General features: G+C 32.5%; 1 protein-coding gene across 1 annotated transcript in view; it reads right to left on the bottom strand.

The window, feature by feature from the left end:
- Positions 1–25790, bottom strand: part of LOC132719980 (poly [ADP-ribose] polymerase tankyrase-1-like) — a 36176-nt gene that overhangs the window by 2367 nt on the left and 8019 nt on the right. Inside the window, exons 3-27 of the mRNA XM_060703955.1 lie at positions 23832–23927; positions 23333–23445; positions 22789–22883; positions 22211–22277; positions 21132–21318; positions 19555–19670; positions 19021–19112; positions 18369–18447; positions 17862–18033; positions 16772–16854; positions 16209–16360; positions 15569–15635; positions 15111–15209; positions 14461–14554; positions 14066–14191; positions 11897–12006; positions 9926–10048; positions 9134–9199; positions 8777–8886; positions 7960–8267; positions 4413–4457; positions 3434–3594; positions 2421–2604; positions 1395–1503; positions 572–728 (exon numbers count right to left, since the gene is read on the bottom strand). Of these exons, the coding sequence (XP_060559938.1) occupies positions 572–728; positions 1395–1503; positions 2421–2604; positions 3434–3594; positions 4413–4457; positions 7960–8267; positions 8777–8886; positions 9134–9199; positions 9926–10048; positions 11897–12006; positions 14066–14191; positions 14461–14554; positions 15111–15209; positions 15569–15635; positions 16209–16360; positions 16772–16854; positions 17862–18033; positions 18369–18447; positions 19021–19112; positions 19555–19670; positions 21132–21318; positions 22211–22277; positions 22789–22883; positions 23333–23445; positions 23832–23927 (3011 nt within the window). The remainder of the gene's footprint in view (positions 1–571; positions 729–1394; positions 1504–2420; positions 2605–3433; positions 3595–4412; positions 4458–7959; positions 8268–8776; positions 8887–9133; positions 9200–9925; positions 10049–11896; positions 12007–14065; positions 14192–14460; positions 14555–15110; positions 15210–15568; positions 15636–16208; positions 16361–16771; positions 16855–17861; positions 18034–18368; positions 18448–19020; positions 19113–19554; positions 19671–21131; positions 21319–22210; positions 22278–22788; positions 22884–23332; positions 23446–23831; positions 23928–25790) is intronic.

Below are 25790 nucleotides of genomic sequence, written 5' to 3'. Positions count from 1 at the left end.
TCTAAATAATACTAGTAGATTATTTGTAGGGTCAATGACAATACTGCACCACTCTTTTCACAATACATTTTTATCTGGTTTTTACGTGGATTGTAGCACATATTTGGTCATATCTCAGTGGTCAATCCACCTTACAGACTTTCCTGGATAATTACCTAGTAAATACTAACTTCTCAGCAAGTGACAAGACTACTAATCTCAATCCTGATAGAATGTTACATACACATCCTAGATAGATTAATTTTTTAATATTTTAAGTTTATGTTCATTCATCCAATAAAAATGTCCGTAACATGGGACATAATGGGCTTAAATTAATTTTTCTAACAACAAAGTAAAAGTTTATTTAACAACGAAATATCTATCAATGTAGACATTTTAAACAAGTAAAACTATGGTTTTTTAAAAAACTTACAAACTAAAAAAGTTTAGGTGTTGAATTATGGTCACCCATGGGTATAATATAAAGTGAAAAAGGATTTTTAATATCAAATTACAATCTTTAATGTCAACAATAATCTTTAATGTCAAGGTCAACAGTAATCTTTGATATCAAGGTTCAGTTACTCACCTGCTCTCCTCTATAGACAACATATTCCGGGTAACAGAGTCCACCATTGCTGGGACGACCTATCACAGAATGATGCCCTGGTGGGGCATGAGCCATACGTATTGCACTAAACTGTAGAAATGACTTCCCTAAACACACACGGCACAGTAACAGTTGTCTGAAATATATCATTATTGACATTAAGTACATACTAAAAATATCTCAAATTCAAAATACTTGTTCTTTAAATAATTCAAACTATTAGTTTACTATTATTGTTTGTTAAATTCAAAAACAGAAAATAATCAAAGCTGCCCAAAAGACAGTGAGACTAACAGTATAAAAGGAGCATAACTACTTTATATGTTAACTCAGAGTTATAAGACCTGTGCCAATTATATTAGATAATCAAAGAGAATAAGTATGTGAAATTTCAACCAATTCCATTCAGCAGTACCAACTTACACATAAATACTCAGGCATCGTAAAATATTTCCTTCTAAATTAGATTCAATATGCAGGCAACATTTTTCTATTCATCCTGCATCAAGTTCTCTTTAATTCTACTTGTAATTACGAGCAGACAAGTGGAATTTTTGATCTCTGAATACTTGACCAAAGGGTGTTTTTGAGGCCGATACTGATGTGGTATTCTTCAAATGGTTGAGCTAAAAATGTCAATTATTTTTATCAACAGCAGGTTATATATAAAATCTGCCAAATGCCAACTGAGTTACAAATCTTCTCCTTAATAAGTGAACAGTTCTGTACAGTCACTGGACAAATAACTTTTTTGCTAATAACCATAAAATTTGCCAAAAGAAAGATAAAATTTTCAGTATACCTCTGACAAATGTAACAAGATCTATCTTTATGTTGAGGACAACCAGTGCCTCCCCCTATACCATACACATACTGGTTAGACTTGGACGAATTCTCAGCAAAATATATCCCTGAAATAATGGAAAAATAGAATAGTTATTCATGTCAACCTACCCTAAAAACAGGAAATATTAAGACTTTGTAAGCATAGAAATAAAGAGAGACACATTTGGACATCACATGCTTTTTTTTGCTTGGGTTTTACGTCACACCAACACAGCATCAGTCATATGTCGCCTTTCCAGCTTTACTGGTGAAGGCTGGTGAAGGAAGAACTCAGGTCCCCTTCTGTACATTATTTCTTACACAAATGAGCAGAACAATAGACGTTCTGAAAGCTAGCTGGATAGCTTCTTCTCATGAAAGAAACCAAGTCCCTGTCAGGATTCAAACCCACTCTGGTGAGAGGCAAGTGGTTTGAAGTCAACAACCTTAACTACTCGGCCACGGAAACCCATTACATGCTTTTTTACTTGCTTTTCTTGACATGCAAATTGACATTTGTATTTCAACCTTATCTCCAGGGGTATTTAATTAGAATTCAATAAACCATAGGCTATATATCACCTTTGTCATCTTAAAATGATCACATTCAAAATAACTCTGAAATCATTTAATTTCTGATTTTTGTTTTGTTTCAATTTTAACATCTGTTTGGTTTTTGTATTTCATTATGTGCAAAGAAATTAACATACTCTTCCTTTTTATAAAAAAATAAATCTTTTACACTGATTTCTACATCATACTATCCACGTTTCTATATAGGACGAGTCCATTCACAGTTAGGTTTCAAGTCACACAAAAAACATAAAGGCCATACGGTGATATACAGGTGTCCCTTGGGGAAATTTCGTGGTTTTCAGACACAAACTGGCACAAGAGTAGAACCACTAACCTATCATAAGCTACCTGGATAGTTTTCTCAAATGAAAGAATCCTAGGTCATCAAGGAATTCAAAGACATGAAAAAATCTTGATGAAAACTTACCAGCACCAAACATTCCTCCAATATAAGCATGCCTCTCATCAAAACCTTTCTGTACAATGGTCTGTAAGAATGGTGAACCATGGAATAATAACCTCTCATTATCGTGACCATGGTTCTCATCGGCAACCTCTTTCTTACGATGCATGTACTTGTCTAATAACCTCTTGTTACGAACTTTCTGGATCTGTAAACACAACAAAATACACCCACAATTAAATTCAATAATTTTAATACAATGGTATATAGACGGTTTTACAATTTCAATTTTCTTTACAGTTTCTGGAACAGTAAATAAAAAAATACACCCAAAATGAAAATTTTGAAAAAAATAATAATTTATTCTTTATAATATTATCCAAGTCCTTCAAGAGGGAAAGAAAAGAACAGATAAATCATACTAAAAATTAAACTACAATTACTATCAGATCTGTCCTTAAAAACTACGGTTTGATGGAAGTGTTCACAGTTTCAAATTAATTATAATCACACTTTGTTTTTAAAGATTGACTTCAGATTTTACAATTAGAAGATTAATAATTTACAGTTTTCATGATTAAGTATCAATAATTAATACAAAATAAACTGCAGGATGCAAAACATTTATCATTAAGACACTTTAATCTGAAGCAATATTGCCGAGGTAACACCCATCCTATAATTTACCAGAAGCAAAACGAAATGGCAATACAATAAGGCAAATTGTAAACTTAATTATTTTGACTTTCACCTGTTCACTCACTTTATAACCTTGAATGGGCATAATGTCACTTTAATAAATATTCCATTGTATTTGTAATTCAATTGTAAATTGTTTTGTTATAATTGCATTGTAAGTCATAAATAAATGGTTTTTTTTTGCTTTTTTTGGGGGGTTGGGTTTTACGTTGCACCAACACAGTTTAAGTTATGATAAAATATTTTATCATGAATTAACCAATCCTTCAATATCTGAAACTACATTCTATTATCCTGTATCAGTATCTAAATATATATAATATGTAATCATAACAAACCTTTTGAATAGTATAAGTCTGGAAGTAACCGCCTGTACGGTCTTTGTGTTCTCTGATAGTACTCTGCATCTGCTCCTCGACAGACTGGTATTCCGAATCTTCCGGTAACAGATCTAATAAAACAGTGCCTTGAGTAGACTGGAACGAATTACCCCCCGGACCTGTAATAAACAAAAACTTCTATAACTACATTTTAGTTCAATAAAAAAAATTTCCTTGATAGAACTTCGCAGTAATTATTTTGTTACATAAATACATTAAAAATTTAGTGGTTTATACCATTTCCCATTTGAGTGGTTTACACAATTTCCCATTTGAGTGGTTTACACAATTTCCCATTTGAGTGGTTTATACAATTTCCCATTTGAGTGGTTTACACAATTTCCAATTAGAGTGGTTTATTCAATTTCCAATTAGAGTGGTTTATTCAATTTCCAATTAGAGTGGTTTATACAATTTCCAATTAGAATGGTTTATACAATTTCCAATTAGAGTGGTTTATTCAATTTCCAATTAGAGTGGTTCATTCAATTTCCAATTTGAGTGGTTTATTCAATTTCCAATTAGAGTGGTTTATACATTTTCCAATTAGAGTGGTTTATACAATTTCCAATTAGAGTGGTTTATTCAATTTCCAATTAGAGTGGTTTATACAATTTCCAATTAGAGTGGTTTACACAATTTCCAATTAGAGTGGTTTATTCAATTTCCAATTAGAGTGGTTTATTCAATTTCCAATTAGAGTGGTTTATACAATTTCCAATTAGAGTGGTTTACACAATTTCCAATTAAAGTGGTTTATACAATTTCCAATTAGAGTGGTTTATACAATTTCCAATTAGAGTGGTTTATACAATTTCCCATCAATTCCCTGTAATTGGTCATTATTCAAAAACACAGCACATTATAATAAAATACATCAAGAAATAACAAATAAAAAATTTAATTATTTTGAATTTCTATATAGATATATGCTTACCAACAATTCTTCTTGGTGTTTTCATATCAGACTCTTCATTGAGATCTGCAAATATAAAACAAACTCTTTGTAAATATGATTACATGAAAGAAAAGGCAATATGTAGTCTATTTCGCTTTTTTTTTTTGGTCATATTTAGAAGTGACACGCTATTGTTTCAAACAAGAAAAAGATTTTTTCTTCTTACTAAAAATTAAATTTGAGAAATAGAATGAAATATAAGTATGAGGGTTTCTTTATGAAATATTTGAAAAGTATGTTCATATAAATTCAAAGAAGTTCACTGAAATAACATTAAATAATTACAAAGAATTTTGTATTTAGTTTGCCGAGTTAAATGATATTTGTTTGATAATACACTGACAATCTGTGCAATAATTAATGTTTGAATGCCAATTTAGACAGCAACACTAAATACAGTAACTAGCTTGTCCTCACTTTTGCTCACTTACTGATGATAGCATTCATTTTTAGATAAGAACTAAACATTAACAGAAAATTAACTTTATAAATTAGCTTATCTCAGGCATAAATTCATAACATTATTATGTTATCATTGCATCTTCTGTTCAAGTTTATCACAGGTTTCAAACCTGAATAGTACCCATGTTAGTTTATAAAAGAATGCTTGAATTGAAAATGATGAAATATTTCAAAACAAAGAGTAAAAGTCAAACTAGGCAACTGCCATAAAACAAGAAAGTTATGGTTTTCTTTCTCTCTTCTTTAGGTGAGTCCAGTATATGGATTCTTTCCAAACAGCAGAAAGCGCCTTCTTTTTCTCAAATTGGTCAATGAAACAGTATAGAACCTGGTCAGACTGCAAAGATGTGTATGCTGGCCATGCTCTATACTGGTGGAAAAGGCTATTCTAATTTTGGTACCAGCATGACAAGCGTTTATGAAAATTCAAAGGGATTTAAACATGCCATGATTAAAGAAACTCCACTAAGGTCCAAAAGCTTAAAAACATAAAATTTGAGATTCTTACACAGATTAACCTGGGCACTTAAAACAGAAAGATAATAAAGAATATACTCAGAAATACATATTTTTGTGCTATTCTTTGCCCAATTTTAGTGTAAAACACCAACACTTTTCAATTTTCAAAAGTAGAATAATAATTCTGGAAAACAAAGTAAGGAAATGAACTGAAATTTTGCACACAAATTATTGGTGTTATCCTACATCAAATGGAATATTAATCTCGAAAAATAATTTCCAAACCCTCATTTCATAAAACCTCAGTGGAGTCCCTTAAAATATCAACATACAGAACTTATCTTAAAGTTTTCAACAATACAAAAACAAATGATCATACCTTTGGTGCATGCTTGAAGGATTACACAGAAAGCAGAAAGTCTAAGCGATACTAAGTCTACTTGACTAAATATGTGATGATATAACAAAATTACTACACACACATGTGACACAATGCAAGAAGCGAAGGTGAAAATGATGATGAAAAAATAGACAGGCTAAAATTCTATCTTTATTTAAGCTGCAGACATTCAAAAACAGACAAACATGAAAACATGATAAAACAAACATGACATAAATCATTTTGTTACTCCTAAAGAAAAGAATATACTCACAACACATGCTAAGTCATTAAAAAAAATTATTTGACCTTGACTTTTTTACAACAAATTTAGAAAACAATTTGGGTTTGAGTTAAATAGTTTTTAACCAAATCATTGCAGAAAGCAAGAACCTAATTTATCATTATTAATTTAAAATAACAAACCTTATAGGGTTTGTTGACTACTGAATTTGTGTGATGAATTTGCTCAGATTTGAATTTGGTATGGTCTGGTTTAAGATATTGTAATATCGTATGGTTTAAGAGATTGCAAATCAAAATATGAAATAAGCCGCGTCACGACAATACCAACATAGTGTGTTTGCGACCAGCATGGATCCAGACCAGCCTGCACATCCGCGCAGTCTGATCAGGATCCATGCTGTTCGCTTATCAACCTTATTACAAGTAGAGAAACTGATAGCGAACAGCATGGATCCTGATCAGACTGCATGGATGCGCAGGCTGGTCTGAATCCATGCTGGTCGCAAACGCACTATGTTGGTTTTGTCATGGCGCGGCTCAAATCTTGGCTACCAACAGTACAGAGCCTGGTCAGACTGATCAGATAGATATACAGGCTGGTCTGGCTCTATACTCAGTGGTGGCAAAAGCTCTAGCAGAGAAAAAGGTAAAACAAAATTATGACTATGGACAATTAAGGTCAAAATTTGCCAATTATATACATTAAACATGTATTTGTAAGGATGGTGAACATTCACAAATATAGAAACAAATAGACAAACAAACAAGCACATAAACAAACAGAATCATGAAAACATAAAAATGAAAACATGATGACAAAATCTTCAGTGGCATAGAGATGAACTTAGAAACACACAAGGTTTTGGTTTTGTTTGGGTTTTTTTTTTAAAAGAAGAATATCCCTCAATTTTAAATATGCAGACTCAAGATGGGCCAAAATATTTCAGGAAAATCAAACAAACTTGAGAAAAACATACAAAGATTTTAAGAAAGTTTAAAGATTTAAGATTCAAGTTATAATTTACATGATTTGTGCAATTTAAAAACTGATTTTGCAGTATTTATCATTTCTATTGCATTACTTATGCAGTAAGGGATATTTTTGCATATTTTAACCACTTTTTTTGGTAATTTACATGGATTGTAAGTGCTGTTTGAAATGTGTAAATTACATTTTTTGTTCTCTTCACAATATATTACTATTAAAAACATTTTCAAAATTTTCATGAAAATTAGCATGAATCAGGAAGTATGCTGCTTTCAGATTATATTTCAACACTACTTAAAATTTGATGATCTAGTCAGCAGAAAACAAAAAATGCACATTCTTCCTATTCTTTTCTGACAATATTGCTATTTATTTCTGACAGAAGAATTGATGCTTCAAATATAATTTTTTTTATTTCTTATTCTTCTACAAATGCTTGAATTGTTTACACAAAATTTCAGACTACTTTCAAAATAATCCCAATGCTGCCCAAGTACAAAAAAGCAACCACTATGAGAATTCAAGAATATGAGTGAATTTATCAAGTTAAATCTAATTTATAATGATCAAATAGTCATGCCCGAAAATAAAAAAAACCCACAAAATCTATCATTGCAATTGTAACAGCGCTCATCTATTATCACTTATAAAAACATGCAAGTTAACTCCCTTGACAGCAATTTACAGAGAACAAATTTTTGGCACCTTTATCTCAAGGAAAACTTAAAACATTCAGAAAATAAAATCAAAGAATGAATTATTGCACAGATGAAGTGTTCAAATTATGTGTTGAATGCACTTTACTATCAATCATATTGTCAATTTAAGTGTTTTTTCTTTACTGTAGCAATCTGACACAGAATTTTAAACAGTAGTTCTTTTGAAAGCCTGGTTATTTCTAGCCACAAATTTTCTAGGTGAGAACACATCTAAAGTTTTCTTTACTAAACTACTGGAAGAGTCTATTACACACGTTGAACACATCATGTTACCTTTGCCTTGCAGGAGTTTCTCGACGCCTTTAAGAATTTTATGCCTGTGTCCGTAGGCGTTAATTCCGATGTCCTTCAGTTCATCGTGTCCCATTTCTACAAGAATGTCCATCGTAATTTGTTCTTGTTCGAAAATGTCTCTTAACTGCTCTAGACCAATATTTCCGAGGAAAGCCGAAACACTCATAGATTCTATAGTTCTCTCCCCTTCTGCCACAGTTCGTTCAATGGCACCATCCCCGCCCTGGGGTGTGGTTGGGGCACCACCCACAGCTCCTGACAGACCATCTGCTGTTCCACTAAAGAGACTGAAAAATATGTAACACTACTTTAATATTTTGTTTTAAAAGAAACTATATAGAAGTAACTGTAACATAGATTATTTTTAAAGTTATCAAGTTCAAAGAAATTTTGACACATTTTAAATTAATAACAGATTTGGTCAGGAAATTATTTCAGTCTTTTATATGCAATGATGATTATCAGGAAATAATTATCTTATGAAAATAATTTTAATGGAGTAAGATGTACATATGATTACTTCCTGCAATTTGCTAACAATTTTAACACTGGAATATGGTTGGCCATGACCAGCAGCAATGGAAAGTGACTAGCCTTTCCCATCAGCCAAACCAGACTGCACATCCATGCATTCTAACTATGTTTGATACTTAACATTTGTATATCGAAATCCATCTTAACTATGAAAAATATGAATGGACTGTTCCAGATTCAAAGCTGGGCATATCAGCAGATTAAGGGTTAAACTTAGTTTAAATCTTTTCTTAAGTGAAAATTTATATCAATAATATATTACCTATTACAGGAAGAACTGGTACTACTACTGTTGCTAGCATTTTTTGAAATGACAGGGACTGAGCTAGGTACCGGCATGGCATCTTGTAACAATGCTCGCACATCGTCCGCCTGAAATGATTATTTCATCACATTAAAATGATTTTTTTAGTTTTTACTATTTCAGTTAAATATGAACTAAATGTTTACAATAAAATTTAAATGAAAAGAAACATTCAATGACTTTAAGATACTGAATCTCTGGCTCATTTTCAAAACAAAATTTTTAGTTTTTAAGTATGAATTTTGAAAGAATTTCTACCAACACATGTCTGACTAATGGTGTAATATATGTAAGAATGAATACAACGATACATACTGTTGTGAGATCTAGTGGTGTTTGACCCTCCTGGTTCTTCATGGTAGGATCTGCCCCATGTGCCAGCTGTGAACAATGAAATTTAACCATTTATTATCATGCCATATCATATAATCCTTCATTTTGTTACAGTTAACTTTATATTATACTAACCACCATAATTTAATGAAATGTCAAATGTACATGTACATGACTGATCATATAGCAACACAAAGGAAGAGAATTCCTTACATAAGATATTGATCCCTTTTAAGGGTTCAACCTTAAGTGACAAATTGTACAAAATTTTAATGTGAATTGATGCTGCATTTATAATCTTAACATCAGTCATGCTTATATTCACAAATGAGAGGTTAAATATATATGTCTAAACTAGCAATTGCAGAAGAAAATGTTTATGAATGGAAGGGTAATGCATCTTTCTTTATACATAATATTCTGAAGATGCAAAAGCATGCATATATGTTCCGAGCCAGCCATATTTTCTGCATCCTAATAAATCGACACTTGACAGTTATGGTTTGATAATAAAATTACTGAGCCCATCATTGCATCAAGCTGTCTTTACATTGCACCGACTCATGCAATTTAAAAATGTACAACAGCAGCCAATAGTCATTTCAATCCATTTTTGATGCATATTCTCTTCTTCTTTAATGCATCCTAAATATGCAGTAACAATGCAAGAATTTCTACCAATTTTCATATACTGTCACAAAAGATCAAAGTTGATAACACAGAGAGCAACTTCTTAGAATCACTTGTTCACAGAAAACATTATTATCAACTTACCAAGAGAGCACAAAGCTGAGTTCTTCCTTTCTGAGAGGCCTCGTGTAATGGTGTAAAACCCCATCTATCTACTGCGTTAACACTTGTGTTATATTTGATTAACAATGCAGCTATATCTAAATGCTGAAATATGACAAAAAAAGAAAGGTTTTAATATCTCAATTTACATTTATAGATCATTTTCAAGAACAAGAGCTGTCGGTAGGACAGCAACGCTCGACTATTCTTAGTGCTTGATAGTAAAAAAAATGCTTGATACAGTTACCTCCTCCTGTTTACAGGTTGGGGTCATGATGGTGAACAAGTGTGCAAAGTTTCAAAGCCATATGTCAATGGACTTTGCAAATATTTGAACTATTACAAAAACTTTAACGTAAATTCTAAGTCGAAAAAGGGGCATAATTCTGTCAAAATGCTTGATAGAGTTACCTCCTCCTGTTTACAGGTTGGGGTCATGATGTTGAACAAGTGTGCAAAGTTTCAAAGCCATATGTCAATGGACTTTGAAAATATTTGAACTATTACAAAAACTTTAACGTAAATTCTAAGTCGAAAAAGGGGCATAATTCTGTCAAAATGCTTGATACAGTTACTCCTCCTCTTGTCTACAGGTTGGGGTCATGATGGTGAACAAGTGTGCAAAGTTTCAAAGCCATATGTCAATGGACTTTGAAAATATTTGAACTATTACAAAAACTTTAACGTAAATTCTAAGTCGAAAAAGGGGCATAATTCTGTCAAAATGCTTGATAGAGTTACCTCCTCCTGTCTACAGGTTGGGGTCATGATGGTGAACAAGTGTGCAAAGTTTCAAAGCCATATGTCTATGGACTTTGAAAATATTTGAACTATTACAAAAACTTTAACGTAAATTCTAAGTCGAAAAAGGGGCATAATTCTGTCAAAATGCTTGATAGAGTTACCTCCTCCTGTTTACAGGTTGGGGTCATGATGGTTGAAATCAAGTGTGCAAAGTTTTCAAAAGCCATATGTCAATGGACTTTGAAAATATTTGAACTATTACAAAAACTTTAACGTAAATTCTAAGTCGAAAAAGGGACATAATTCTGTCAAATGCTTGATAGAGTTACCTCCTCTTGTCTAACAGGTTGGGGTCATGAATGGTGAACAAGTGTGCAAAGTTTCAAAGCCATATGTCAATGGACTTTGAAAAATATTTGAACTATTACAAAAACTTTAACGTAAATTCTAAGTCGAAAAAAGGGGCATAATTCTGTCAAAATGCTTGATAGAGTTACCTCCTCCTGTCTACAGGTTGGGGTCATGATGGTGAACAAGTGTGCAAAGTTTCAAAGCCATATGTCTATGGACTTTGAAAATATTTGAACTATTACAAAAACTTTAACATAAGTGGTTACGCCGACGCTCGGGTGACTGCAATAGCTCTACTTATTCTTATCGAATAGTCGAGCTAAAAATCAAAGTATTTTTGTCAAGTAACAATAACTGTATATTCAATTTCACACACATTCTTTAAAAACTCGCATTTTTAAAACAACCCAATGCTCAAAACTTATGATAAAATTCCACAAATTGCTATTTCATAGGAAATGACTTTTTAAGAGAAATAATTGGGAGGTAAAAAAAAAAAATTTTTTTTACCTCACTCTGGTGGGTTTTTTTTTATTTTCTTTTTTTTTTCTGGGGTGGGGGGGGGGTGGAGGGGGTATTGTATACATGTTTAAGAACACAATGCAGAACTAGCTAAATTACAAAAATTTATGTTTTTTAAAGTCATACAATCCAATTACCACCTTCTATAAATTTCTAACACTGCCAACATTTTCGAAAATTAAATTGTTATTAAATTTCCTTAAACATTAACTATTTAATATCAAATTGATAAATTTTAATCTCAACAGTAAAATTAGTTAACATCCAATTTGATCATTTTAATCCATTTTTTCCTACACAATGTCAGGGTTTAGATTTTACAAATTTTCCACTTACCCCATAGGAGGAGGCATTATGTAATGGTATGAGTCCACCTTTATCCTGTACATTGACATCAGCACCATTCTCTAACAGAAACTCTGCTACCTCCACATTATTGTAGCCAGCTGCAAAAAAAACAAGCAATTATCATAGTATTGCAAGCAATCCATAAGTCCCCTACCGGTAAGAGCCCATTTTTTTTAGCAACATTCTGAAGGGCCATTGGCCATTCACGTTTTCACTTCCTATTTAAATAAATTTGTTGAAAAAGTTCTCTAAAAGTGATCACAAGAAACAGTTTTTATGTACAGACAGACAGACGGACGGAAGGACACTCTAAAGTTATTTTTAAAACATCCGTTATCAAAATATAACATCTTTAAATCCTATCATGATTAAAGAAGTTGGAGTAAAAATTACCAATTTCTCAAAAAAAAAGTCTAAGTTCAAATGGGGCATAATTCTGGATATAATCTTGCTAGAGTATTGAATATTCACAAATGTTGAGTGATAATAAGAAACATTTATATGAAGTTTGAAGTAGATACATTCAGAAAAAGAAGTTATTAAAAAAACAATGTTTTTTTCATGAAAATTTTATGTTCAAGGGAGGTAATTCTGATAAATTTTGTGCTAGAGTTGTAAACTTTGTCACATATGATGTGGTTGATGACAAGCAACTTATATTTAAAGTTTGAAGAAAATACCTTAAGAAATAAAGTACTTATAGTGAAAAAACTTAAAAACTAGAATCAGAAATTTTGAAATTCAGTCTATTTGTTGCCATAGCAACCAGTATTTTCAACATAGGAAGATAAGAAAAGGATGTGCATAACGTCCATACTGCCATCTACCCATATGTCAAGTTTCATAAAAATATTTTCAGTACTTTTTGCGTTATCACTGGATCCAGGTTATGTGTAAAATTTGCCATATTTTCAGTCTATTTGTTGCCATAGCAACCAGAATTTTCAACATAGGAAGAAAAGAAAAAGATGTGCATAATCTCCATACTGCCATCTATCCATATATTAAGTTTCATAAAAAAATTTTCAGTACTTTTTGCATTATCGCGGGATCCAGGTTATGTGTAAAATTTGCCATATTTTCAGTCTATTTGTTGCCATAGCAACCAGAATTTTCAACATAGGAAGAAAAGAAAAAGACGTGCATAATCTCCATACTGCCATCTATCCATATATCAAGTTTCATTAAAATATTTTCAGTACTTTTTGCGTTATCACTGGATCCAGGTTATGTGTAAAATTTGCCATATTTTCAGTCTATTTGTTGCCATAGCAACCAGAATTTTCAACATAGGAAGAAAAGAAAAACATGTGCATAATCTCCATACTGCCATCTATCCATATATTAAGTTTCATAAAAAAATTTTCAGTACTTTTTGCATTATCGCGGGATCCAGGTTATGTGTAAAATTTGCCATATTTTCAGTCTATTTGTTGCCATAGCAACCAGAATTTTCAACATAGGAAGAAAAGAAAAAGACGTGCATAATCTCCATACTGCCATCTATCCATATATCAAGTTTCATTAAAATATTTTCAGTACTTTTTGCGTTATTGCGGGATCCAGTTTTGTGGACGGACGGACTGACGGACGGACAGACGGACGGACTGACGGAAGGACGGACGGACAGACGGACGGAGGGTAAACCTAAAGTCCCCTCCGGTAAACCGGTAGGGGACTAATAATAATAAATGATGTAAACATGGTATACCTAGGGCAAGAAGCTTCAAAATTACAATTTACACAAGTTGTTGTATTAACCTTTCTTCGTCTGCTGGAACCTAAAGTGAGAAACCTTTCCTACCAAGATAGAAACACGCCGGCCTACACATATGTGCAGTCTGACCAGGCTCTATACTGTAAACTTACATAAAATGATAATAGACTGTTCCAACATTCAGAGCAACATGTTAAGGAGTATTAACCACACACTTTGCAATGACAGATTACTTTTGCCTACAGTGTTTGACAGCTTGTAACATTACCACTAGAATAGATATGAATTTTTTCACATATAAATATTACAACACATAAAGCTTCTGTTGATTTTTATTATTACAACAACAAACAAGGCAAGACCATATCAACAGTCTCAAATTGCCGTGTAACACTTGTGTAAGTGATATAAATAAGTTTAGTTGAATTACAACAACAAACCTGCAAGATGTAGGGGTGTAGAATTTCTGCCTTGTGTGTCCCGACAATTGATATTTTCAGGGGTGGCTAATTTCTGCACTCGAGCAAGGTTACCTTTCTTAGCCGCTTCCAGGAGAGCTGCATCACCTGTGAAATACAGCAAAAAAATATGTTTTATCATTATTTATGACGCATTCCAGCAAACTACTGGTGGAAAAACTATGCAATATTTCGGGCAGAAACAACCAGTGTAAAATCATCAACTTTCCATTACCTAAATAGTAATATCCCTTACAAAGTCATTCTGGGAGCTAAAGCATAGCAGAGGGAAAGTGGCTGAGTCAATGTTGCCCCCTTTTAAGTCTTGTTTCTTACTAAAAATAAAGTTTAATGTATATAGGAGAGTAAAACATTACCTCTGAGAAGATCTGCAACATCCTGATCCCCTTCCTTCACCAGATCTAATGGTGTGTTACCATCTCTGTTCTTCTTGTTAGCATCTGCCCCGTGCTATAATATAATACAAATATACATAAATATAATACAAACTCATTTACTTAATCTGAAACAAGATATAAAGTTTATTTCACTTTTATAATGAGCTAATATTTACTCATTATCCTGTCCTTATTTTTTGTGATTAATTAGTTAGTGGTATACATTAATAACTGTAGCTTTACGGAGTATTTTCAGCTTTGCCGGTGGACTACATCCACATACACACATCAAAACTACCCACTCTCTGTAAGCCATCTATCTTGTCTTTTCACATGAAAGGAATCAATGACTTATCAATTTGAAAACACAATAGTTACAAATCATTTTAATAATTCTAAATTAATATTCAACAATTTAAGCAAAATATTAAACAATTTACAACTTAAAACATACTGAAAGCGAAGTTGAAATCTTGCTAAAATTCACTGAACTTTCCTTCTATTCCTGTTACAAATTCCATTATTGAACAAAATTCTCAGAGCTACATAATGTTTCACATGTGCAAATAAATAAAAGTTCTGGTAAAAACATTATCAAAATATAAGTTATGAATAATGATAATACGAACCTTAAGCAAGAGTTTACATATTTCAAATTTGCCTTTGGCAGCTGCTTCGTGTAAAGGTGTAAACTTCCAAAGGTCAGCCACATTCACACAAGCTCCATGCTGCAATATAAATATGTTAATGATTGAATGCCAAACTATTTTTACACAACATTTTAAATAATTTTTTAACCCTTAATCTGCTGAATTTATTTAATGAACCTGTCTTGCTTACATTTTTAGAACTTTTATTATCAATTCTAGGGTTATCAAGATGATAGTCAGCCAAAAGTAAAGAGGCTGGACAGACTGCATGGATGCAGTAAGTTAATTTTTTTTCAAGTTGTAAGACATAAAATGAGGATATTTAAATGTACAAAGAAAACTACCATAAGCTTGATGGCAAAAAAATATGTTTCCCACTACATACTTCTAAAGTTATTTAACAAATTGTTCATGATTATATTTCTAGTATACAATACCTTTATCAATAACTCTGTTACTTCATAATGTCCGTATGAGCAGGCATTGTGAAGAGGTACCAATCCTCTGTAAATAGATAAACATTTTTTACATCAATGTATACAATAAGAAATATTTTAGTCATATTTGACTTCACATCATATAGATATCTTTTTAGGCCAAGTAACTTTTCTGGCATAGGAATATCACCCTCTCCCTTTCCCTCACAAAAAATCTTGGGCAATATATCAGACTTGAACAAGCATCTGTAGAACCTTCCAAAGTCCGTTAATTGGCTGGAAAATTTCCTACTTACTAACATTGTAATATCTGCACAAAAAAAAACAGTTTGTATTATAATGATGTCTGATAAATCAAATGATCATATAATCAATTCAATGCTATGCTATTTTAACCCCAGCAATTTTACATTAATTTCTGTGTTTTATCTAAGACCGATAACATCTTAAAACTGAATTTTCATTAAACAAATAGCTAGATGGAAAAATAAATTAAATGTTTAACATATCTCAAACTTGTCTTTGATCAGCTCACATACCACGCATTTATTGAATATGTTTTATTTCGAGGAGAAGAGATCATTTTCACTTATCACTTCAAGAAATAAATTCAAAATTAGACACAAGGGAGACAACCTACCCTTTATCTTTAGCATGCACATCAGCACCATGTTGTAACAAATATTCTACGACCGCTACTCTGTTATAGCCGGCTGCGAAATGTAGGGGTGTAGAATGTCTCCCGTCAAGGTCTCGACAATTTACAGCATGAGGATGTGTTGTTATCAATTTCTGCAAACAGATAAGCATGATGTTACTTACAGTTATTACTTTAATTCTAATCAAATATCAAATTTTACAACCTTTGGAGAGTTTCTGTGACAATTCAAATTGAAATTATCTGATTTTTTTTTTTGCAAAAAAAATAAAATAAATATTTTTTTTGCCAAAAATCAACTAAAACCTAGCAATAATTTTTTTAGGTGATATCACCAGGTAGATGTATCAATGCTTATGCAAAATAATCAAAATTTAACTATCTTTACATCTTTTATCTTAACAAATCACTCAAAGAAAAAGATATATTACTGATATTATTCCATTGAAAAGAAATGTTTTATAGCTCTAGAGGTCAACTGTTAAGTTTATAGGCTTATTATGGTTTGTACATTAACCTAAGATAGTCTAAGAGTAAAACATTACCTTAACTACTTCCATGTCCCCAGCTTTGGCTGCCTCCAGTAACTGAAGATCTATATCTGTACCAACCTGTGGTGCTGGGTCATCTGTAATTAATACAATAGTTTGTTTTATAAAATCTTATTTAAAACATCAATCATAACTTTAACATTTATTTTTATCAATTAAATGCCTCAACATTTTTCAAGTGCATGAATCAATCTGTTAGCTCTATGTATATGAGACATCTATAATACAGAATGTTTGTAACATTATTATTCATTGGATAATCGTGACATTATATAAACGGCTGAATTTGATTTATGAAGTAATTTCATATTTTTCTAATAAAGGAAGTTTGCATTATTATAAAATTATTATAAGGCATCTTAATAGGTTATATAGACAGTAATTTGCCATATATCCGGAGCCATTACCATTTTTACAGGCCTATATAACATGTTACAAATCTTTTATAAATAATACTATACAAGCTGATAGGCATAATCATAGAAGTTACATTATCAATTAAACATTACTTTATGCTGACTGTGATAAAATCTTGAAGTCTATATGAACCAACAGGGCTTCCGTTAAAGGAAGTTTGGGAGTCATTTACTCCTTGATTTTGGCATGTGACTTCCAACCCTTCTTTACCTATATAATGTGACTTCCAATATCAGATATTTTGCAGTCTCTGACTTCCAAATTTTGAAACTTAATGGAAGCCCTGAACCACTCTTGAGTCTGTGTCTTTGTGTCGGGAAATTAGCCACTAATGGTGTTAAATGAGACAACATGTTCTCAAACTCAAGTACCACTCAAAACCTGGCTTCAGAAGCAGATACATCAAAAGTCTGTTCACCTCTCCCCTTCAGACAACACATAAATTTAGACAACACATAAGACAGGGTAAATGACAAGGAATCGTGTTTTGGATTACAGTAATCAGTATCCACATAAATGCTTGATCTTGTGGTTAACATTATTCAGTATCAACACAAGTGCCTGATACCTCAGATTACAACCAAGATGACAGATAATAGAACAAGTGCTTGATATAGGCAATCTCAGATTCAAAACCAAAATAACAGAATGATAAGTAAATACTCACCTTGTAACAGTTTCTGTATATTTTCTGTACCAAGTTCTGCGGCGGTGTAACCCTGTAATGATCGTAATGTAGTGTCTACACTGTACTGCATCAACAATCTACATGCCTGAATGTTACCTTGCTGTGCTACACGATGTAACGCTGTCTGTCCTAGGCTGTCTAGACCATTTACCTACAATCATATGTATATATATTACATTATAGTAATGCAAGTTTGTAACGTCGAATTTCATTGGACAATCAAAGTGTGTATATTATTCATATACACAGCTGATGCTCATTTATTATCAAATATTTTTTTTTATTTATGTAGTATTGTAAAATATGGTGTTAAGACCTAACAGATTATAAATATTATGTAATACGAACTTTACAAGTAAAAGTCAAAAGGAATTTTTTTGAACTGTATTCATTGCTAAAAGCCATGACAAAACAAATTCTTTCTGGAAAGTATATTAAAGCCTAACAACTACGAATATTTTGCATCAAAGACAAATGGTTACTTACTTTAGCACCTTGTTTGAGAAGGACATCCATTACATCATAGTGGGCTTTATCAGCAGCTATATGTAGAGGGGTTAAATACCTATAATATAAATAATACTTGTTTTATTCATTGAATATGTAAGTCATTATTAAAATACAAATGAAAAAAGATGTGTTTCTTATAAATGTTACACTGCATTTTGTAACATAGCTTTTCACCTAACAATTATGATGTGCACTTTGTGATGTCTATATTCAATTTTATGAAATTACATTAACAAGATCTCTCTGCAGGTTTTTCACGGTGCTGGTATAATAAAATAAAAGCAACATATGAAAGGGGGCATAACTTTGCACAAAATAATTTGAGGACTATCTGCCCTTTGAAACAGCTTCTATTTATGACAATAATTTATAAACATGTTTATCAAATTGAAATGAATAGCTTTAATAGTTTCTGAGAAAATGGACCTTTACGAAGTTAACCAATGCAAAAAAAAGGGCTCAACTTCTTTTACTATGAAAAGCTGTTGTCAAAAAATGAAAGAAGTTTACTTTTCCTTTCAATAGCTATTTTTTGGTAAGGTTTTTAAAAAAAAAACCTTAAAAAAGTTTTCTAAACAACTAATGAATCACTTATAAATGGAAAATATCTTGAAAAATCCCCACTCACTCTTTATTTTTTTCGTTGAGATTTGCTCCTTTACGAACAAGGGCATCAACAACTTGTTTTCTCTTCGGGAATGGTGATGCCGCAGCACAGTGCTGTAATGTAAGAATATGCTGATTAATGTAATGACCTTCATTAACATGTAAACACAGTACATATGACTGTGTTCTACTATGCTAACTTAAAAAATACAATTTTAATTTAAGGATGTTTTTGGGAGTTTTTATAATGACATATAGGGAGACTTAAAACTGTTCAATAGAATTTCTTTAAACCTGACATGTTGAATATGATAACAGAAATATTTTGAGTGAAAAAAAAGTTTGGTATCAAAGATCTCACTTTTGAGACTTGAATCTACCTATGTTGATATTAATTTAAATTCAAAATGGTAATTACCTTAGCAAAGTAAAAAAACTTAACATAATAATCTTTTAAATATTACCAGCTACAAGAAATGCGGCAATCAACATTAATATTGGGCAAAATCATTTTTTTTTCTGTTGTGAAAGGCTTGAAATAAATAAAACAGCTTACCAAAGCAGTATCCCCAGTATATGGATGCTTGAAGGAGACAACTTCAAGATATTTTTTCGTTCTTCCAAGATCCGTTTGTCGAGCCCCCTCCAATAAAGAATGACCCTTGAACTCATCTGAAATTAGATAATTCAGGGTATAATAATAATAGTTCCAGTTTGATTCTTTTGAAGCACAACTCAAAAGTCAAATATTATATAAGAAAGTGCATGTACCTTATGATTATTATCAATGAAATTCATACGTAATTAAATGTTGTTTTTTTTTGTATCTAGGTAGGAATCATGTGGTTTTATATTTGTAAGGATTACCTATATGATGTAGATGATACTGATCTGGATTTATGCACTCAGATATTTAGCAAATTTTAATCTTAATTGGTTGAGTTAGATCACAGAAGAGATACACTGCAACTTTTCAAACTCTAAGCTACATAGGTCCCTCATGTGAAAGAATTCACACTTTGTTGCTTAAACTTTAAAGGCCAGGTTATTTACAAAGTCCAGCTGTATATGCTTTTTTTTTGTTTTTTTTGTTTTGGGTTTTACGTCACATCGACACGGTATAGGTCATATCGCGATGTTCCAGCTTTACTGGTGGAGGAAGACCTCAGGTGCCCTTCCGTGCATTATTTCAGGCACAAACGGGCACCTGAGTAGAACCACGGACGTTCCGTAAGCTAGCTGGATAGCTTCCTCACATGAAAGAATCCAAAGTCCCTGTAGGGATTCGAACCCACAGCTGTGAGGGGCAAGTGGTTTGAAGTCAACGACCTTAACCACTCGGCCAGGGACGCCCCCTGTATATGCTATATCTGATATTCCTATAGTTTTCTCAGAAAAAGTGTGATATTAACTATTCATCTGAACTCATTCAGGTTGATTCTTTGTTTTTTATGCCAATTTCAACAAATAGATGGTCTTATTTTTCTTGAAAACTAACCAGTGGTTTTATTTTTTTTTTGGTAACTAACCAGTGGTCTTATTTTTTTTGGTAACTAATCAGGAACATGCAATCTCCTCGCAAGTGACCAACTACTTATCCCACATGATATATGAATCAGAAGTGAGAGACAAATAACTATATAGCCTTAATGTCAAGTTTCGCCTTGCTCAACGATCCAACCAGCAACCTCTGTACTATATATCAGATGCTCTACCTGTTGCACTAAGCCAACAGATCATGAGACAATGAAGATTACAATAAAAAGATTTTAAAGACTTTAAATGATTCAGTCTGACTCAAGCTTATTCTATTAAAGATTATATGAGCCGCGCCATGACAAAAACAACATAATGCGTTTGCGACCAGCATGGATCCAGACCAGCCTGCGCATCCGCGCAGTCTGAACAGGATCCATGCTGTTCGCTTACCAAACCTATTGCAAGTAATGAAACTGATAGCCAACAGCATGGATCCTGATCAGACTGCACGGATGCACAGGCTGGTCTGGATCCATGCTGGTCGCAAACGCATTACAATGGTTTTGTCATGGCGTGGCTCATATATATTGTGTATAGGCATATTCATGACAAATAGACATGAACTAACATGAGGAAGTTATATCTCATACTTACAATGTATTCTCTCCATCAATTCTCTAGTTGGTGCTGAATCTAGCGCACTCTTTGAGTGACAGTTGACTAGGGTGGGATCAGCTCCGTGGGCCAGTAACAATGAACAAACTTCTATACGTGACTTAGATGCTGCTTCATGCAGCGGCGTAAACTGCCACAGATCCATGGCATTTACATTTGCTCCAGCCTTAAAAGTCAAAGAAAAAAATCATGATTTTCAAAATGTGAAATTGTAAATAATAGACTATTCTCATTTAAATTGGACATTACAACAATACAGAAAATGACCTATGACTAAGTTCATCTTCAAACATAAAAAATACATTATAAATATGCATGGAGTTTCCAAGCTAGTGACATCTGCTCACCAATGCAAGTATGATTTTGTATCTCAATTATTAAATATAAACAAAACGAGTGGTGATCACAGGGTACTCTTAGTCTAACTCACAACACTTAATATTAAGGGGTGAGACACTTTTTTTCCAAAATGAAAGGTGGACAAGTCCATTTAAGAAATCCAGCTGGATAATGGCATAACAATAGAAAATGAAGTTTCATGTCTAAACCAAATTCAGCATTGACTGAAAAAAAATCTAATAAAATTCAAAGCAGAGGAAGCCATGGTACCAATTTAATTTATAGTAATGATATATGATACTTTGCATTGAAAAGTGAACTTCAGTAGTTCTTCATAGAACATTTTGAATACAGTATTTTATATAAATCAACTTTACGTTTGTTCTTTATAGAACGGATTTGATATTATTTTATATAATAGAGGTCAGCCAGTTGCACCTGGTAAGATATGTTTTACTTTAAATTACTTAAAATAAATGTAATAAAATGTATGAATTAAATAGTTGGAATTATTTAAAATATGAAATGTTGAAATGATTTTGATATTGAATTTGTATTTTAATTTGTGTTTTGTATTTCATGTATTTATAATTGTTTATTCATTTTATAGGTTTCATTTACACTTCATCAAAATAAATATTGAACACCCAGTCAGAGTTGGTCATGAATTTTACCCAAACCATACTCTACACTGATATATATAAGAGAATGGTTTATACCTTTAACAACATTTCTGTAACTTCAAAATGACCATATGAACAAGCATTGTGTAGAGGAACCAGTCCACTGTAAAATAAAACAATATAATATTCTGTTAAGAAAATGAACATAGGAATTGCCAGTTAACTATAAATAAACATTTTCACTAATTAAACCATATTAGATTTTGTTGAACACATAATCATTGGCACCATTATTACAAGGTGAGCTAGAAATGTTTCCAAAAAATCTTTAAGAATTAGTCCTATAATCATAAGACCTTTATTTTTCTTTGTTTTAGACAACTGTGTTAAACACACATAAAAATTGATAAATATAATTCTGTCTTTGTTAAGCTGTAGAACTACTATAATGATGGTATAAATATAATGTTGGATCTCCAGGAAATATGAAGTTTTTCTTTTGGTAGGGTTTAATGTCGCACCAACACAGTATAGGTCATATGGCGACTTTCCAGCTTTTCTGGTGGTGGAAGACCTCAGGTGCCCCTTTGTATGTTATTTCAGGCACAAACGGACACCTGAATAGAACCACAGACGTTCTCACATGTAGAATCAAAAATATTAATATAGCATACCCTTTATCTTTTGCATGTACATCAGCGCCATGCTGTAAGAGTAACTGTACTATCCGTGTTCTATTGTAGCCTGCTGCCAGGTGTAATGGTGTTGACTGTAATATATAATATATTGAATGGTACAAAAATACAAAACATTACAATAGGGTACTGAATAGTTAAGACTATACACTGATTTTAACTTCATGGTGAACAATTGTTCACAATAGCAATAAATAAGTCAACATGATGCGCTTATTTTTAAAGTTGTAACTGTAAAAGTTTGTTTATACCCCCAGAGTAGCTGGGAAAACCCAAACTATTTTTAATCTAGGGGAGGTATATTAACTTGATATATATTTTTTACATAGATTAATAATATATTGATGCTCTAGTGAAGTTATATTCAGTCACGATACGAATCTAATATTAATGTTTGATATGCTGTGAAGTCATATATGAACAAGCAATTTATTACACTCTTTGCTTACATATTTTCTAAGATTTCAGAGATAAAAACGCTTACACTAGATGACTAAAAGACAGATTTGCTAAAACAATTTACCTTTCTACCATCACTAGCATGACAGTTAACATTTAGTGGTGTGAGTAGGGACATTAACTTCTCCTCATTTCCACTCCGGGCGGCCTCCAATAGTTCATCTTTCTTGTACTCTCCTACAAAACGAAACAAATGTCAAAAGTATTACAAATAAATTCAAGGTCAGTTACTTATTGTTGTCTTGAACTTCTCGCCAAGAATTGCTGAATGATTCTGATTTGTTATTATTATAATATTAACACTATGAAAGACCTTTAAACAACTTATGTCTATTAAATCATAACACCAAGGTGTTAGCCCCAAGATATCTTGTACCAAATCATTTTTTTTTATTGCAAGTCGTAGAAAGTTGTAGAATTATCAATAAATATATTTAAACTAATCATCAAATAATTGACTCTTAAAATAACACCTTAGTTGAGGTGACAAACAACAATAACTTCGTATACACAAACAATGGCTATTTAATGCATGATAGTCATTACTTTTGAATAATTCTTACCATTTAGCACTGCCTTTGCCGATGGATCAGCAAGGTCTAATGCCGTCTTTCCATCAGTGTTGCGAATATTTGGGTCACCGCCTTGCTGTAGTAAAACTGAAGAAACAAGTGTATTATTAGGATTATCTGGGACTGCACTAGTACAAATACTAAGAGGGTCACTTAAATGTGTAGTAACTGTCACTTCGCTTGGGTGAATACTCGACATATCACTTAAATGTCTTGGTGTAGAGTCCAATGGTGTTATTGTGGACAGGTCATGACCTATATCCCGCTCAGGGTATATGGATGAAAGTTCAGCCCAATCTATATCGGATCTTACATTTTTATTTTCTTTAATTTGTGACTGTTTTGTACAAGTAGAGGTCATCCCAAACTTTGGTAAACTTTTCTTGAGCGATGGGTCATATTTATTTATCACAGGTATAGTCGGTTCATAATACTGTTTATCACGTTTGGACCGATAATCATTTTTTTGTTTCTCTTTTGGGTAAATGGAAGACAGCTCTTCCCAATATTTGGACTTTTTAAGTTCATAGGAATATGTCTTCTTTTTTCCGTGAATACTGGTTGTACATACAGAAGATGTATCCCATTCAATGGATCTTCTACGTCGCCGTTTATCGTGTTTCTCAGGCTTCACTGGCGTTGGTTCGGGGTATATTGTAAACACCTCCCAATCTTCACCCCGCTTCCTCCTATATTCACGCTTAGAGAAATTTCTCGATGATACTTCAGAAACGTCCCATTCCGAACAAGACGATGGGTAGAGATTGGAACCCTGGGAATCCAGATACAGCTGCTGGACGGATCGAGTATTATGAGTGTACTCAAATTCTGAACTCAAGTCACGCTGCAACTCGATCGACTTCTGCCGTTCTGCACGACGCATCCTTCTTAAATGTTTACGCACCTCTGCATGTCTATTTGACTCGTCAACTGGTGAAATATTAACTGGACACAAAGAGAACTGTTCATATGACTCACATGATCTGTATCTGTCAGAATGAAAGTTATTTGAACATTCTAAAGAAGAAGTTGATTCATTTTCTTTGCTTTCATATTCGGAATAAGCTAGACGACGCGATGATTTAGGTCGATACTGGGATGTATCCCATGTAGCACAATGTCCACCAACGGCATCTGGTCTAAATCTCATCTTGTTTGCATGTTACACCATTAATATCAGATAAACAAATAAATATATTATCTAGTAATCACAGACAACAAATTTAATCTCTGCACACAATGTAAACACAGACTTCTGATTATATCAATATACAATCACACTTCTGTTGTATAGATATTACAGAATATCCCTCTTTTCAAAAGCTTCAGTAGGCAGTAAGTACATCTAAAACTCAATTTTCGTCAGAAATATCACCGTACATGTCCACATGAATGTCTGGGTAAATTTGCAGGCAATAGATAAACACAAGACACAATTCTATCACAAGAATAGAGAAACTAATCAGTCCAAACATTGTATTACTAAAGTAAAATCTCTAAAAAAGTAAATTTACAGTTACACACGTTCATAAATTAAAATTCCAATAAAACTGTACATCCAGTAAAACTGTGTACGAGTTTAAAACTTGCTTCTTAAAACTCCAAAAATAAAATTCTAAAACTTAGTAAAAGTGAACTTCCACTGGATCAGGTAAATTTGTTCTTCTGTTAAAAAGCAGATAAAAGACCTTCCTTGTCTTTAAAAGATTACATAATAAAGTATTCTAAAACTGTAAAATATTCTGAAATATCCTTCTCAACACATTTTTAAAGTTGCTGTTTTTCACAGTTTATATGAACTGTGCACATTTATTTTCCTGGTATAAACATCCACTCATCACATAATGTGTTAACAGTTAACTAGTCAGTATGGTCAGTGTAATGGTTACTCAGCAGGGTGAAATATAATTTCCTTCTTTCTACCTCCTGCATCCACAGGTCAACACAGGT

Source organism: Ruditapes philippinarum, unplaced genomic scaffold, assembly GCF_026571515.1.
Source record: "Ruditapes philippinarum isolate M1 unplaced genomic scaffold, ASM2657151v2 ctg2520_1_1_1_1, whole genome shotgun sequence".
Lineage (NCBI taxonomy): Eukaryota > Metazoa > Mollusca > Bivalvia > Venerida > Veneridae > Ruditapes > Ruditapes philippinarum.
Note: the sequence above shows the minus strand (reverse complement) of the source record. Positions and strands in the feature narration are given on the sequence as shown.